This window comes from Labeo rohita, chromosome 16 (assembly GCF_022985175.1).
Source record: "Labeo rohita strain BAU-BD-2019 chromosome 16, IGBB_LRoh.1.0, whole genome shotgun sequence".
NCBI classification, from domain to species: Eukaryota; Metazoa; Chordata; class Actinopteri; order Cypriniformes; family Cyprinidae; genus Labeo; species Labeo rohita.
In genome coordinates, this window is record NC_066884.1 from 27200814 (window position 1) to 27219125 (window position 18312).

General features: G+C 36.4%; 1 protein-coding gene across 3 annotated transcripts; it reads left to right on the plus strand.

The window, feature by feature from the left end:
• The first annotated feature begins 7552 nt into the window (after nucleotides 1–7552).
• On the plus strand, nucleotides 7553–18265 carry cd27 (CD27 molecule). 3 transcript variants are annotated; one of them, XM_051132157.1, is made up of 6 exons: nucleotides 7553–9381; nucleotides 10633–10760; nucleotides 11299–11433; nucleotides 15899–16090; nucleotides 16265–16387; nucleotides 17655–18265. In XM_051132157.1, exons 2-6 carry the CDS (start codon nucleotides 10637–10639, stop codon nucleotides 17768–17770), a joined length of 690 nt encoding a protein of 229 aa, XP_050988114.1. In that variant the 5' UTR covers nucleotides 7553–9381; nucleotides 10633–10636; the 3' UTR covers nucleotides 17771–18265. The 3 variants fall into 3 exon arrangements, with proteins under 3 accessions (XP_050988114.1, XP_050988112.1, XP_050988111.1); XM_051132155.1 differs by lacking the exon at nucleotides 7553–9381 and having other exon boundaries at nucleotides 10056–10760; nucleotides 16347–16387; XM_051132154.1 differs by lacking the exon at nucleotides 7553–9381 and having other exon boundaries at nucleotides 10057–10760.
• The last annotated feature ends 47 nt before the right edge of the window (nucleotides 18266–18312 follow it).

Consider the following 18312-nt stretch of genomic DNA (forward strand, 5'->3'; position numbering starts at 1 on the left):
CGCTTGTGTATATAATCTTTATCTGTGAGCTGACGCAACGCAACTTAGGTACTCTACTAACTTTCCCTTCATACACTCGCTGCTTGCACCCTCTTTCCACCGCTATCATGTGCTTTCAATACATTCCGGTTATCACCACACAACACTCTAACATCACACGCAGACGTCAACGCAATCTCACTAACCTTCGTCCTATCGTCACCTCCTCCACTGATACTTTCTCATTTACTGTCGGCCTCTGGAACTGCCAGTCAGCTTTTAACAAAGCAGATTTCATTACCGCTTTTTCCACACATTCGACACTTAGTATCCTAGGCTTGACTGAGACCTGGATTCGTCCAGAAGACTCAGCAACCCCCGCTGCTCTCTCCAATACTTTCTCATTCTCTCACACCCCTCGTCACACTGGAAGGGGTGGGGGTACTGGAATACTTATTTCTAATAAATGGAAATTCTTTAACCACTCTCTGCTTTGCAACTTTAACTCTTTCGAATCTCATGCGATCACAGTAACAGCTCCAATTAAATTCCACATTGTGGTCATTTACCGCCCTCCTGGTCAACTGGGCACATACCTAGATGAGCTAGATGGGCTGCTATCCTCATTCCAAGAGGATGGCACTCCACTTCTAGTGTTTGGTGATTTTAACATTCATCTGGACAAGCCTTATGCTGCTGACTTTCAGTCACTCCTAGCTTCATTTGATTTCAAACGTCTTATTACTACAAGCACTCACAAATCGGGCAACCACCTAGACCTAATTTACACACGCAATTGCGTTGCAGACAACACTTTGGTTAAACCCCTACACATCTCTGACCATTTCTTCATTACTTGTAACTTACATATTACTGCCAGTACACCTCCAACCCCTCTACCTGTTACTTTCAGACGAAACCTACGCTCCCTTTCACCCTCCCATCTTTCCTCTGTAGTGTCCTCCTCTCTTCCCTCTACAACCCTTTTCTCATCTCTAGAAGTTAATACAGCCACTGACACCTTATGCTCTACTTTAACCTCTTGCCTAGACGCTATATGTCCTCTCTCTTCCAGGCCAGCACGGGCCACCCCTCCTAACCCCTGGCTATCCGATGTTCTCCGCGAACATCGCTCCAAACTTAGGGCAGCAGAGAGAAAATGGTGCAAATCTAAAGATCCTTCTGACTTGAGTATGTATCAGTCTTTGCTTTCATCCTTCTCTGCTCAAGTCCATGCTGCCAAATCCTCATACTTCCACATCAAGATCAACAATGCTCCAGACACACGTAACCTCTTCAAAACATTCAATTCGCTCCTCTGCCCTCCCCCACCACCTCCCACCACTTCCATAACAGCTGACGATTTCGCCACATTCTTTACTAACAAAACTACAACTATCAGCAGCCAGTTCTTGGCTCCACACATACAGGAACTAATACCGACAACATCCACAGCTAACACCCCACTCTTCTCCTTCTGTCCCCTCTCTGAGGCAGAAGTATCCAAACTTCTCCTCTCCAGCCATCCTACAACATGCCCACTAGATCCTATCCCCTCTCATCTTCTCCAAGCAATCTCTCCTACACTCTTACCAGCACTTACACACATCATCAACACATCTCTCCTCACAGGCACTTTCCCCACTGCATTCAAGCAGGCTCAGGTAACCCCACTGCTCAAAAAACCTACATTAAACACTTCACTTATAGATAACTATAGACCAATCTCTCTCCTTCCATTCATAGCAAAAACACTTGAACGAGTCGTTTTTAACCAGGTATCGCTGTTTCTCGCGCAGAACAGTTCATTGGATGCTAACCAGTCAGGGTTCAGGAGCGGCCACTCAACTGAAACTGCACTACTGTCAGTCACTGAAGCCTTGCGGATTGCAAAAGCTGATTCCAGATCATCGGTACTCATTTTGCTGGATCTTTCTGCTGCTTTTGACACAGTCAATCATCAGATCCTCCTGTCCACCCTCTCATCACTGGGTATCACAGGGATTCCACTTCACTGGTTTGAATCCTATCTCACAGGTAGGTCTTTCAGGGTGGCCTGGGGAGGGGAGGTATCCAAAGCACATCATCTGGCCACTGGGGTTCCTCAGGGATCAGTTCTTGGACCCCTCCTCTTCTCCATTTACACTACATCACTGGGGCCCATCATACAGGCACATGGCTTCTCTTACCACTGCTATGCTGATGACACGCAGCTCTTTCTTTCATTTCAACCAGATGATCCAACAGTAGCTGCACGGATCTCAGGCTGCTTGGCGGACATCTCGGAGTGGATGAAAGAACATCATCTACAGCTCAACTTGGCAAAGACTGAGCTCCTTATTTTCCCTGCCACTCCGACTCTACAACATGATTTTACCATCAACTTAGGTACTTTAACAATTACCCCATCAAGTTCTGCCAGAAATCTTGGTGTTATCTTTGATGACCAGCTGACTTTCAAAGACCACATTGCTAAAACTGCTCGATCATGCAGGTTTGCCCTACACAACATCAGAAAGATCAGGCCCTTTCTAACAGAGCAGGCCACACAACTTCTTGTCCAGGCCCTGGTCATCTCCAGGCTGGACTACTGCAATGCTCTTCTAGCCGGTCTTCTCTCATGCACAATCAAACCTTTACAAATGATTCAGAATGCAGCAGCACGACTGGTCTTCAACGAGCCCAAAAGGGCCCATGTCACACCTCTCTTCATCACCCTGCACTGGCTCCCAATTGCAGCTCGCATCAAATTCAAGACACTGATGCTTGCTTATAGAACAACCACAGGCTCGGCGCCCGCCTACCTCCACTCACTGCTACCAATCTACACTCCCTCCAGAACTCTGAGATCCGCCAGTGAGCGACGCCTCATTGTACCATCACAAAGAGGCACAAAATCACTTTCCAGAACATTCTCTTACACCGTTCCTGGCTGGTGGAATGATCTTCCCACCGCTATCCGGAATGCCAACTCCATAACAACTTTCAAGCAACTGCTGAAAACCCATCTCTTTCGACACTACTTGACTTAAAAAAAAAAAAAAAAAAAAAAAAAAAAAAATTCCCTTTTCTACTCTTTTCCCTTTCTAGCTTGTACTTAATTGAACAATGCCTGTTATATGGTATTTTGAGCACCTCGTAGGTCGTTTTGCTTCTTTAGGACAAATCGCTTGATGTATTCCCCACCTGTAAGTCGCTTTGGATAAAAGCGTCTGCTAAATGAATAAATGTAAATGTAAATGTAAAATGTAAATGTGATAATGGAGGCACGCAACAACTGTATTCAGTACAGTCTACATTTTGGACCAAGGCAAGAGGAGGCCCATTGCTAAAAAAAAAAAAAAAAAAAAAAAAAAAAAAATCTAGGCCCTGTCCCCAACTTCTTTTCACATTTCTAGTGGTTTAAGTTAAATAATTTCACTGACATTCAAGAATGTATGTAAAAATTGTTATTGAAGTATTTATTTATTTGCATGTTTATACATAATTAAAGTAAATGTAATTTATTTTTGATCATAGAAAAGCAAATAGGGAACATTGTAGAGGTCTTATTAAAGGAAGTGATTGGTGTGATTATTTATATATATTGTGTTTCTTGTCACTTTATGCAGATTTGGAAATAGTTGGTGTAACTACATAAAACAATGTATTGAAATGTGACCAAAAACAAACAATACTCAAGGACATAAACAAATGTCAAAGATAACATGCGTGTGAATTCACATCTCAACAAAAATACATAGAAATGTATGTTTTTTTGCAATACTAGGTAACTTACAAGTGCTCTGAAAAGCGCATTCCTGCTAATCCTCTGCTTACCTCTGAAGTTACAAAAAAATACCGTGCCCACCACCACGCAAAATGACCCACCACACAGTCATTTTCGTCGCTCGCACCTCTGCGAGTATAAACCAAGCTTTAAGTGGTGACAGTCACACGTAGCGGTGACAGGTCAAATGACAGCCGATATGTAAAGACACCAGGTCGAGTGACAGGTTCCCATGGCCGTGCCAGGTCCCGTGAAATCCGCGCATGGCCGTGCCGGGTCGACTGCCATGCGCATATAACGGTGAAAGATCAAGTGCCATGGTCATGTAGCGGTGACATGTGGAGTGGCAGCTGCCATGCGCACGTAGCAGTGACATGTAGAGTGGCTTATGCCCGTGGCACGGAAAGATTTTACTCCCTCTCTGGCTTCGGGCCAATTTTCGTCATAGTTCAGACGCGCGCCGGGCATCTGGTCTGTTTTAGGCTTCTCTTTATTTTTATATTTTAGACATATATCAGTGGTGTTTAAAAAAGAAATGGGTGGAAACAACACGAGACCAGGTTACTGCGACTGTCAAGAGCGGCTTGGATGGTGTTTAGTGTCCCATCAGTAGAAGCAGTGATTGCAAGTGCCTTCAGCACGGCTGATAGAGATTCGCGTTCAAGTACATGCAATTGGCTAAAGCTTACCACAAAGCATTGGCAAAAGTAATTAACGTGAATATGTTGGGGAAATAGTAAGGAGATTTTTTACTTATTTATTAATAAACTAGTGTTTTCTGAGTCAGTGTTTTAAGAATGAAGTTAAGGATCCTTACTGGCCATCTCCTTCATTGGACGAGCCTTTAGAGATAAATGCATCTTTACGGATTAGCTACATATTGAAAGCGTTTTTGTTTTCGATTTGTCTTATTTCGTTAAGTAGTCATTTAAAGCTTTCTACATATATATTTATCATGTCTGTGATGCAAGTATTCGAGTTTCTGTTCATTTTTGAGACAGCAGAAAGTGCATCATGTTTGTTTTCTTTATTTTATAAAAGCACAATGTTTTATTGACATTGTGAGTGCACACAAATAAAAGTAGACCCTTTACAGACATATTTTGAAATTGTTTCCACTGAAAAAAATGTAAGTGATTGCACTGGTGCCTCCATGTCCTAAAAAGCACGTTTTAGCCTCCACTCTCACACAAACCATTGGATATGCGCCTAATAGCACACATTTATATAGGTTAAACGTTTAACATTGTTATATGCTTTAACTGTTTTATATCTATAGTTTTTACTTTTGGCAGGTGGTGAATTGAGAAGGCAGAATTGATTAAACAGACTATGATCAACTCACTGTCTGCAGCTGGTCGCTTGGTCGTTACTTAAAAAAAAAAAAAAAAAAAAAAAAAAAAAACGTATATTTTAAAAACAAAAAAGGCTCCAAACGTTTTTCTAAAATAACTTAATTTAAAAAAAAAAAGAAACAAAATATAATCACTTTGCCATTACATAAAACAGTAGTATAAGCTGTTTTGGGAGAAGGGGAAAAAAAGACGAGCTCAGGCTGAGAATTCTGATAAGCTAGGCCCAAAGAAAAAAACAGCACCCCCACTTCCCATGCTTATGCTTCCATCTTTAAACTGAATGGAAATATATTTAATTGTCTAGACCAAAAGCCTGGTGAATAGCGTGGCTGTGAAAGGCAAGTTCTCACCTCTGCCCTTAACCACATAAATAGCATAACTGCCGGCCTTAAAAGGTTGATAAACCTCAGACACTTTACTAGCTCAACCAGTAAGATGCTACTGCTTTATTAGCTTGACCAGCAGGGCCGCTATTGCACCAACATGCCTCCAGATTTCACAACCAGTCAGATCTAAATTACATGCTCAAGCAAGATATTTGTTACACAGGGCAGATGGCTGAAAGTAAATCACTTTGGCTGACACAATAGAGTTCAACAGTCAGGTTCCAGAAGTAAAAATCCCATTGATTTTTTTAACGGTATATTTGATTTAAAATGATAACGTCTTGGAGCATTATATGTTTGCCCAGCTATAGTAAATAAGGCCATGGACATGGCTTTGCAGATACTACGTCAGCTTGCCACAGATTTAGCCAAGAGTAAGCACCCAGACAACACTGTTTTACCATTGCCTATTGCCAATCCATACCAGCTTGTCAACGCATAAGCTTCTTTCACTTTCATTTGGAAGCCTCATCCATCTCAGAGCCAGCTCCCATTGGAAAGTTCACCCAGAGCCAGTTCCCAAGCTTTTTTCTCCTTATCCTCTGTTGGTTCCATACAGTGCAATGGACTTATGCCCAGGGCCATTGTTCATCTTCTGCTGATTCCACCCACTGTTGTGGACTTCCTGGTTATGCTCAAGATCTCGACTACCTACTGCTGAGGCGTTATTCATTCTCTGGTTCCGTCTAGACTTTAAGCTCCTCTGAGTCTTCCTCTTCTTCCTGCTCCATTGGCTCTCTCTTCGGCATCACTGGCTTGACCATAATCTACTTTTTGTAACTTCCCTAACTCATGACTATTATGATCAGTAATGATAAGTCATGATTATGTATGACTTTTTGCTGAATTCGAAATTCAGTGACAAAAACGAGCCAAAAAGAGACTTCAAATACTAATAGATATCTTTCAGGAGCTCTTCGATAAAACAGACTCGATCTTGAGACAGGCTCTTTAAGAAAAAAGCTATTTGAAATACTGTCATGATTGCTTGATTCAGTATGAGTACTTGATTTAAAAAAATCCTCGGCTGCAATTTGCCCGTGTTGAGTAACTGGCAAAATACTGGACATGCTACATTCAACGGATAAGAATCCGTGAAATATATGGGTTCGGTTCATTAGTCGCTTTAGAGAAATAACCAGAAGAATAACAACATGCTGTACATGGTAAAAATGTTTGCCTTACAAACCAGTGTGTTCGTAACTAAGATAATGCATTAAAATAATATGGTAAGACACACAATTTGCAATATCAAGCAGCAGAACTCATAAACGCTACGATTCAAAAAATAAATATATGCAGTGCAGGTTTAATATATGCACTTTAATAATTTACATGTGTGTAGGTTGCGTACGTGCGTCTCAGAGCGGCTCCGTTCACAGTAAATGCTGCTCCACACGCACTGTTATCATTTACATGTGTGGAGCATCTCGGATTCCATCTCTGCATATTGCTCTGAGTTTGGATTTATTATAACGTTCATCTGGGAACGCTATGTCATCAGATTTGTAAGGCAAATCATTTATAAACCAACACAAACACATCAGTATCTTTCTTAATATGCTAACTGTTCATCGCAATTTCAAAATAAAAGCTCAAACCCTCACTCCGAGTTTACATGTTATGGAATCCCCTTTCTGCCACTGAACAAATTTTTTTTTTAAATAGTTAATTGCAACTTTTCCTTAGAATTCTGACTTTTTTTCCTCATAACTACAAGTTTACATCTCTAAATTTTCAGAATTCGCAGAATCGCATGATAAAAACTTGCAAATGCAAGTTATAAAGTCAATGATGTAAACTCGCAATTCTAAGAAATAAAGTCGCAGTTGCGAGTTATTAAGTCAGAATTGCGAGATGCAAAATAGCATAGTCAGAAATGCAAGTTTATATCACGCAATTCTTATAAAAAAGTCAGAATTGCAAGTTTATATCTCCTATTTTGACTTTAAAACTCGCAATTGAGAGATTTTTGAGAATTTAATTTTTATCTTGCAGTTCTGACTTTATAACTTGCAATTGCGAGTTTATATTCTGCAATTCTGATTAAAAAAAAAGTCAGAATTGCAAGTTTATATATCACAGTTCTGAGAAAAAAATCTGAATTTTGAGATGTTTTTTATTTAGTGGCGGAAACGGGCTTCCATATGTTTTTATGTCAAGAAATTACAGTGCCTGCAGCACTTCCGTCGTAAAGAAATGGCCTGATATTAACTGTTAAGTGGACATTTGCATTAAATGTTGTTTAGTCAATATTAAACACGGATTAGATTGCACTGTAAAGTGTAAAAACAACCATCAGGCTGTTGGTGCCTTGTTATAATGCATATTGTACATTAGCTCTATATGATTACTTAATTTTTTAACTAATCGTCGCAATTATATATGCATTTCAAATAATTGTAATAATTGCTTGCTTAGGTAAATTTTTATTTCCACCAATTAATCTGATTACTTGATTAATCATTAGAATAATCGACCGATTATTTGATTACCAAAATAATTGTTAGTGACAGCTCAAATTTCAGGCACATTGCACAGAGTGCGACTTCAAATTCAAACAAGCTCCGTCATTTTCAGCCGTCAAAAATATTCAAGAATTGCACTTCTTGTAATTTCTCTTAAGTACTTTCATAACTCCTTTCTTAAGAATATTTTGGTGAATCTGGCTACTGAACATATTGCTGAACACAGTTTCTCTGCAAGAGATGACTAAATTTGACTAAAATGACACTATAAATGTTACAAGAAATTTCATTATCAGTCAGTCTTTTCATCTGCAACCCTCAAAAGACCATCAGTTCACAATTTCAGCTGTCACTTATATAGGAAAGTGTGAAAATATTTGGAAGAAAACAAAAATGCAAAGCACGCCAGCAACAAGTACGTGACGGAATAGAAATTCAGGTTGACCTAATACGACCGCTTTGAAGAGAGATCTCGCTCATAAAGAGAAAACTCTTTTACCTGAAGCCTTAGGTTCAGTAAAGCTGCCTGCTTGTCAGCAGATGATGTTATCTGCAGATGCTGATGTCACATTTCTTATATCTTAGCGGTTGTAGTGATGTTGTGGTGAGCCCTCCTTTTACTGTAAACACTAAGTGCACTTGTGTGTGTGCACGTGTGTTGCGGTGGCATGTCTGATCTACAAACTACAAGGACATGACTCTGCTGTCATAGTGGTATCAGTTCCACTGAACAAAACCAATGAGTTGACAGCTCATAGGTGTGAGTAACAGTTAGGGAGAAAGAGTTCACAGATTAAGACTAGATAAAGTCAAGGCATGTTTTGGAAAAATAAACCCAAAATAGAAACCAGCATGGCAGCTCTCAAACATAATGTCTTTTTGCTAATCAAACTTTGCTCATCTAAACTCAGGATAAAATGATGAGCTTCACGGATTCTGTGCCATTGGACGTTATTCAACCACTGGCCTCGCTACTAATCTCACATCTCAGAATGAGTTGCTTGTTGAAGAGCTAGTCTTTTTTACTCATGCTTTTACTCAGAATGAGACACACGACCCTTTTCATCTAGGGTGTTTGTGTGCGCATGTACTCGTTTCAAAGAGAGACGAAGAGAAAGAGAGAGTTTGTTTTGGAACTAGTTAAAAGTTAAAACAAGACAGAAAGACTTAAATGGAACATTTGGGGTAGAGGAAAAAGAGGCGCAGGAGAGATATCAACAGAAAGACATCCTGCTGCTGCTGCTATTGGGGGTCCTAAGGCACAGTCATCCATAACGTTGGTTTATATATGACTCATCTGACATTTCTGATAAAGATTTAATGCTGAAGAGTTGTCCCCTCATCTTCAAAGTTTCAGAGGGGCCTGACTAACTCACATCTCTCGTCTTCTTCTCACCGTCTCCTATCTTGTACACACTTTCAAGGTAAGACTTCACTCTCATCTTCTGAAGACTTCTACTACATCTTAGTGCGTATTTAAAGCATGTGTGTTTTAACAGCAAACTGCTTGAGATGTACCATGTGATGCTGCAGCTATTATGATCTTATTGTAAGGATGCAAAACTTTTTATCAATGTTAATTAAAAGTTAAAATGAAGAGCACAGACAGCCTCAAAAACGCATGTAACTAGGTCACGCTCAATTTAGTGAGTGAGGGGCCGGAACTGTCTGGTGTTTGTGTAACTCTGCTCAAAAGATCACTGTAGAATCATTGACACTATGTCATATTTCATACAGAGTATAGAAATAGAAAAAAATGACATTATTAACTCATTGTTTGAACAACTGTATTTGTCTTGATTATAAATATATAAGTTATCAAAAGCAAAGACACAAGTATAAGCAAATATAAAAAGTATGCATGTTTCTTATGTTAAATTAGAAATATTCATATTATAAATATCTGTTATATATTACATATGTGATATGTGATGTCACATGATCATAATTTGTGTAGAATATTAGGTAAGGAACCTAATATAAATGAAAAAAGTTAAAAGTTATGTATGTGTGTGTGTGTGTGTGTGTGTATATATATATATATATATATATATATATATATATATATATATATATAAAAATATCATATTAGGAGATGAACCTTATTTAAAGGGAAAAAAAGTAAAAAGTTATTTATCTATATCTATCTATCTTGCATTTATATTATATATTACATATGTGATATGATCACAATTTGTGTCAAACATTAGGAAAGGAACCTAATATAAATGGAAAAAAAGTAAAAAGTTATGCATATATAAATATATAATATTAGGAAAGGAACCTAATATAAATAAAAAAAAGTAAAAAGGTATGTATATAGAAATATATAATATTAGGAAAGGAACCTAATATAAATGAAAAAAGTAACACGTTATTTATCTATATCATCTATCTATCTATAAATAATCTATCTATCTTGCATTTATATTATATATTACATATGCAATATGATCATAATTTGTGTCAAATATTAGGAAAGGAACCTATATAAATAAAAAATCTTACAAGTTATTTATCAATAATTACTACATTAGTTATATAACAGGAAGCAAGGCCAGTTACAGCCAAGTCATATATTCATGATTTGTATGACTCTTTGCTAACACATTTAAAGTCATTCCAGGTGTCATGTGTCATTCTGAATCTTCACATGCTTCATTTTTCTCTTCCAGTAAGATGCTCGCCCTGCTCAGTGTGCTCCTGCTCACATCACATGTCCTTCCTCTTGTCCAATCACAAACGTGCAATGAAAGAACACAGTACTCTAATGACAATCGGTGCTGCGATAAATGTCAACCAGGTAAATGAAATCAGCTGCCTCATCACTGTGAAAGGAATCGTAGACATGAGTTGAGTCAGAGCTGAACTTAAGATGAGTTAAAAGAACTAAGCTGTTCTTCAGTTAAGATTAGACAACATACAAGTGCACTGAAGCAAAAGAAGCTGAATTACATTCAACGTTTAAAATCTAAAACGTGAAATCTGACTTTACAGACGAATTATTATAGAATTGATCAAAGGCTAAATCAAATTCTTTGGCATATTTTGATTGAAAATGTCAGGATGTAGTCAGAACCAGTTGCATTATATAAGAATATTTCAGGGTTCAGCTATTGTCTGGTTTGATGACATTTACCTAAGGTCTTAGAATGACACATCAAGTTTCTCGTATAAGAATGACTTGTTCTCCGAACTCAACCTGGTAAACTCTCAAACCAGTCAGTGTTGAATACCATGTTCATGAATGTCATCATTTTGTCTGTACAGCAGCATGATTCTTCCAAACTAACGTCTCTCATTACATGCATGTTTCCCTGTCTTTGTGTGTCTTTATACAGGGCAGTATGTCACACAGAAATGCACAGCAAAGCAGTCTAAAACAGTGTGTGAGACTTGTAAAGATGGCTACTATATGGACGACTATAATGGCAGTTACAACTTTTGCAAGCATTGCACAAAGTGCACCAAAGACCGTACGTCCACTCAATTTCTTTATGATCACTCGACAGGTTGTATGTTCTTAGAATGATTTGTTTTGCAATGTTCTGAATCTTTAGATGAATCAGTATGAAAAGTCACAAACTAGAAATACCAAACATGACAGTAATACAAAGCAGGGGCTTCCCCTTCAGCCGATCTTGGTGGGTTTTTAGTACGGAGGTAGGTGGGGGTCTGAAAAACGTCTGAGTCTCTGGTAACAAACATGACAAGGGACAGCGAATCTTGAAAATACATGTGTTGCACTGGAAAAAAAGGCACCTGAGTGGCGGAATCTATTCTCTGAAACGGAAATAACTGCCTACTGAGACACACCGAGATGTTTTGATATGCAGATGTCCTGCTAAAGACTGAATTTGATGATTAGACAACAAGTAGAAACAAAATACTTGTGAAAAGTCAGTTTGGGAAGAAAAGGAGCTCAACCAAGGAATACAAGAGAAGCTAATTTTTGAAGTAACTCAACAAACAAGTATTTAGCGCTGCAAACATTTCTGGGACTCACTGAAAAGCCCAACATAAATTTAAATGTACCAAAGATAGACTTGCTGGTTAAACAAGAAAAAAAAACTTGCAAATTACGCAGAATGTTTGTCAGAAATGTATTCTAAAACGTGCCAAATTATAGCTCAGATTGTAGATGCCTATGGTCAAATAACCAAACTAAGGAGTCTCGTGATTAAAAAAAAAAAGATGAGCAGAAATGAAAAGTGAATATCCTGAGGTGGCATTTGTGAGTCAGCAGAAAAAAATAACCTGTGTTTGAGCTTGTTGTTTTACTTTGACACTTGTGTCTTGTTGAAATGACTGTGCTTACATATGAGTGCAGGCACTTTTATGTTCTAGAGGATTGGTTTGTACTGAAATGAATAGACGTCAGCCTTTTCTTAAGATGCTCATATTAATCCTTAAATGCATAAATGTTTCGCCTATCATTATTACATATTCGGGTAGCGGCCCGGACCTATATATCAAGCATGGATGGATCTGCAATAGCAAAAAACTCTCTTGATATTTTAAGAACAATTAAAGAAGAATAAAATAAAGCCTATTTTGTTACCTTTTGAAACTTGGAAGGGTTCAATTTGAGCAGATGATTGTACCATCGCCGTTATTGTCAGAGCACACATCCACAGTACATTCAGCATCTGGCTCATATTTGCCATCTCAACCATATTCCCAAAACTATTGTTTAGTGACTTCAAAGTCAAAATTTTGATCCTTGGCAGCTTATCACCATCAAATAACAGTGATTATTTATTTATTTATTTATTTTTTTCACAATAATTGCTCTGTAGAAAAGCCATTCAAACAAGTTAAATTTTTGCTGATGATATTCTTTTGTTTTACACCTGTGAAACGTCACATCATTATAGTCTATCAAACAGTGCCACCTCGAGGAATAAAGGTGAATTGCACATATTGAGTCATTAGATATTTTAATATTTTTGGCACGAAAAATATACTTACACTGTTACACACCTCAGGTCTCTAGCGACCCTATACACTGTTTACAAAAAATGAATCAGAACATGCATATTCTTTTATATTTTATTATTTTTTCTTCTTATATTGTTTATGATGAATATAATTGTTTATAATTATTTATAATAATTGAGGAATACTAAGAAAGGTGATGCCAAACTTTAAAGGGGATAGTGAATGACTTTTGCATTCAAGGGTTAAAATTGTTTTTGCATACATTTTTTCTTCAGTGCCATAAGATTCTTCAGAAATCACTTTAATATGCTGATTCAGTGCTCAATAATAATCACCGGTGCTTATAAAAATACATTTTTATAGTTTTATACTATTTAAAAATAGTTTTAGACTTTTTTCAAACATTTGAACAAAGCATCTTTGAATTGAAATGTGATGAAATGTAATGTTGTGGTTAATTCCAGTTGAATTGAGGGGTGCTGGGGTGGGGGGTCCCGGTCCTCCCATAAGCATTAAGGGACCCCCCATAACACCCAAAAAAAAATATATATATACTTGAGGGGTCCCCTGGTTTTTCAATAAAAAGATAATACTTCAAACATAAAACTAGTGAAAATGAAAACGAAATGAAAAGATTTGATTCCTGTATTAAATTTAGACCTGCTCACGTTAAATCATATTTTATTTTTACGCGTTTTTACGCGTTTTTACAGCGTTGCACATTCTAACCAATCACACACGACTCTATTGAGTTCAGAATGCAGTTCAGAATAATTATTGCTAAAACCTGGAGTTTTGTTCAGATTCCTTCATTATAAGCAACAAAGTGCAGATGTACTATGTACTATGAACTATTTAAGTAAGAGATTAATTTATCATATAGTGTATGGACAGCTTCACTGATTATAAGAGGAGTTATGAGTGCTTAAACACTAGCTAGACTGACTGTGTTCATTTAGAGTGCGTTCTTTCACTGCGTAATTCAGTCTAATAAAATGCATTTTTCCAAAATTCAGGATATGGGGGCAGAGTTCTTTTCTTTTTGCAGAATATTTTGCCAACAAAAATCATTCCAAACACAGCCACTGCACTGTCTTGCATGTCTAAACAACATAACGGTGTTTTGTTCCTGAATGAATCAACCGTTTAAATGATTCGGTTCAATCGCAATGTCTCACTTATTAACTATGACTAACTGATGCCTACTGGCAGTTGCAATTCCACATATAAATGACCTTTTCATTTTTTTTTAAATAATTTTGAAATATCAGCATTCAGCGTTTTAGGATTAAAGTATTAAAACAGTTTTCATGCATTTGTAACTGCAGGTTAAATGCATTCATGTCCTGCATTAAACAGTGGGTAAATACATCTAAATGCCAATTCAGATGCAGTGTTTGTGTTTCCTCTACACTGTAAAAAATAAAACACAATTTGTTGAGTCAGCTTAAAATAATTTGTTACCCTGCTGCCTTAAAATGTTAAGTTCAGTCAACTAAAATAAGTTTAGACAACTTGAAATGTTAAGTTGTACTAAGTAACAATTTAGATATTTGTGTTTGCTAAACTTAACAGATGGGTAAGTAACCCAGCTGCCTTAAAATTTTAAGTTGATTCAGCTCAAATATCTAAGTTGTCACTTAGTATAATTCAACATTCAAAGTTGAATAAACTTTTTTTGAGTTGACTGAACTTACAATTGTAAGGCAGCCAGGTTACAAATTATTTTAAGTTGACTCAACAAGTTGTTTTTTTACAGTGTATATTGAAAAGATGAATTTTGTTGATAATGATTTTATTTGTGTGATAACAGCCTAAAATGTCTTATTATTCTAAGTGACTTTATTAATTAAATATAAGAACTTAAGGCAAAAGATAATAAAAGATAATGCACACTTTCAGAAAAAAAGAATAAAGGTTAAAAAATGCCCCCAAAAGGTAAAAATCACTTTAAACTTGATGGCGTTGCAATTCACTGATCATCGTAAAATAAGCTTTTATCTTAGTATTGGGTTTTCTCAATAATAACAAGGACAAGACAAAAATATGAATCATATTTGTATGAGGTTTTTAATTAATTTATTTATTTTTTGAAGGGGGGGGGGGGTGGTCTGGTTAGGGGGACCCCCCAAGAACTTTGACACAATTCGAACACTGGTTAATTCTGTTTTTTTTGTGTGTGTTTTTTTTTTATTCTGTCAAATTTGTACAGACTTTAGCATGAAATTCTGTGTATTTAGTACACATAAAAGCTATGAAAAGCATTAGCAAAACAAAGGAGTTGGCCATTTTATTCCAAAACAACAATTCAAAAATTAAATTAAATTAAAAATTAAATGAAGTGAGTTTGATTAGTTCACTTACAGAACAAATATTTACAGATAATGTACTCACCCCTTTGTCATCCTAGAAGTTCACGACTTTCTTTCTTCAGTCGTAAAGAAATTATGTTTTTTGAGGAAACTCCAACTTCAAAATTATTCTACGTCGCTGCAGAAGTATCGACCCGGCGTTTACAAAGTAAATGTGCAATGACGGTCAAACGCCTTTTATAAAAAGGTAAAACAGCGAAGTAGAATGATTTTGAAGTCGGAGAAGAAAACATACCCTAACTGTATTCAACTGGAGGGCACAGAGTACGCATGCTCATCGCAGAGCCATCAAGATGAGAACTTGTGGTTAAAAAGTGTATAAATTGTATTTTTTTTTTTTTTTTTAGATAACCAATCGTTTCACTAGATAAGACCATTCTTCCTCAGCTGGGATCATTTAGAGCCCGCTGAAGCTGCATTTAAACTAGATTTTGGAAGTCTAAAATATGGAGATAATTCCTGGAATGTTTTCCTCAAAAAACATAATTTCTTTACGACTGAAGAAAGAAAGACATGAACATCTTGGATCTGTAAATTTTGGTTCTGGAAGTGAACTAATCCTTTAAGGGGAAACACTGATATATACGTACTGTTCTATATAACCTCTTTCACTGTTTTGATTTTGCAGATATGAGGACAAAGGAGGTCTGTACAGCGACAAGGGATACAGTGTGTGATTGTGATAAAGGCTACAGATGCAGCGACAGCATATGCCAAGCGTGTGAAAAAATCCCTGTTTCAACTACTCTTTCAACTACTCCCCCACATTCGACTCCACTAAAACAAAACAATTTTACTAAAACAGTACAGCCAATCAATGGTGAGTGTCTGAACCCTGAGCCGCCGTGTTCAATTTGTTAATATAGTTGCTGCTCAAGGCAAACAGACTATCACACACACAGAGTATATCAGGTGTATTCTCTATTGACCTGTTTACTCTTTCTCTCTCCTTTTCTCTCCATCCATTTGCTTCTTTTCTCTCAACCTCTTCCAGATAATGTGTGGATCTCGGTGAGTCTGTGTTATGCGTGTGTGTGTGTGTGCGTTCTGCTCACCTGTTTCATTCTCATCAGCAGACATGCACGACCATGTGGATGGATCATGTCAGCATCAACCGGTCAGTGCTACTATAAACAACACATCAGTGCTTTAATTCACAAAGAAAACCTGCTCTTTATGCACTTGCATGAGTGCTTGATACTGACACTCCATTGCATGAGTAGTTTTACAATCTAGTATGTTAGTACTAGTGAGCTGTGTTTCAGTCATTCCTGTTTTGCAGTACTTTTTGAACTATTTTTCAAAAAAAAAAAAAAAAAAAAAGTCATCTTCGCTGGTCAAGTTCAGATAGTTTTTAACTCAACTAAATTTTAAATAATCTAATCTGATCTAATCTAATCTAATAAATACAATAATACAATGTAATGTAATATAATATAATATAATATAATATAATATAATATAATATATGATGGACTGACCATCTGTTTGGACCATCTGTTTAAATAAATGATTACTTAATTATGATTATTTAATGATGATTTATTATGATTATTTAACCCTATAAACTGTATTACTTTTCCCAATGATATAATATAATATAATATAATATAATATAATATAATATAATATAATATAATATAATATAATACAGTATAATATAATATAATATAATATAATATAATAATATGATATGATATAATATAATATAATATAATATAATATAATATTTGATGGACTGACCATCTGTTTTGGCCATCTTTGTAAATAAAATTTTTCACTTGTAAATCTAATAAAATTATTTAACCTTATTAATTTTCCCAATAAAATAAAAATAAAATAAAATAAATATATGATGGACTGACCATCTGTTTTTAGCGTTTCCCAGTTTGTATATCTAGTAATATAATATAATGTTTAATATAATGTAATATAATATAATATAATATAATAAAATATAATATAACCTATGATGGACTGACCATCTGTTTTGACTATCTGTTTAAATAAAATGAAATAAAATGTTTCACTTTTAAATTATGATTATTTAACCTTATTAATTTTCCCAATAAAATACAATAAAATAAAATCTAAGATGGACTGAAATAATATAGTATAATATAAAATAATACCTATGACCATCTGTTTTGAGTGTTTCCCAGCCTGTATATTCAATAATATAATATTTATTAGTGAAATAAATTGAATTATCCTCTATAGTCACTTTATTACAGTACTATGATTAGAAGAAAACTAATTTATGCAATTTCCATATTTTTAAATTGTGAGTTTAACATTCCACCAAAATATTAAAAACGGCATTCAAAAAATGTGCTGCATAACAGGACTAAGTTTAACTAACACGCATTGTACTGGGTCATCAGGTTTCTGCCGCTCCGACAAGAGCAACTCTGGATCCAGTCAGTGCACAGAAGAAGAGGAGGTTCCAATGCCAGTGCAGGAGATGTGTGGAACGGATGAAAAACTGGAGGATGTCTGAGAAAAGAGCAGGGAGAAGACCACTGATGCGTCTGTGGATTGAGTACTTACTCTAATGCAAACCTGCTGCTGCCATTTACGCAAGAGAAACTCTGCACTCAGGCGGCCTATCTGAAGGTTCTGTGACAATGACTGTCCATCCTGAGAAACGCTGAGATTGAGAGAGATTTGAGTCGCCGCTGCACATAAGGACACACTCGACATACAACATAGGGCTAATCTTTTTCAACAAATTAAGGTTTTATTCTCTGCACGCTTGTTTGTATTTATACCTGGGTAGTTTTTGCATAACACGCCCATGGACTCTTTGTAAACTCAAGATTTTATGTTAAAATGTATAGGAATGTATAAGGTTTTTCCACTATTTTTATTTTAACTGTAAAAACACGTCTCAAAATATTGTTTCAGATATTTTCAAAAAGCAAATTTTGTTGGGAATATAGCATGTCGCTTCCGAGAAGTCAGCTACCCAGTTGCATAATACAGAAACCAGAATTGTATTTGCTATCTTGCAGTGAGATGAATTAAGTACTCGGAGAGTAT

What these genes read in the sequence shown, in the direction of transcription:
- cd27 (XM_051132154.1), top strand. Translation starts at nt 10,589, where the DNA reads ATGTGTCATTCTGAATCTTCACATGCTTCATTTTTCTCTTCCAGTAAG. An exon ending in CTGCGATAAATGTCAACCAG is followed by an intron (nt 10,761 to 11,298) that starts GTAAATGAAATC and finishes GTCTTTATACAG; the next exon opens with GGCAGTATGTCACACAGAAA. An exon ending in GATCATGTCAGCATCAACCG is followed by an intron (nt 16,388 to 17,654) that starts GTCAGTGCTACT and finishes CTGGGTCATCAG; the next exon opens with GTTTCTGCCGCTCCGACAAG.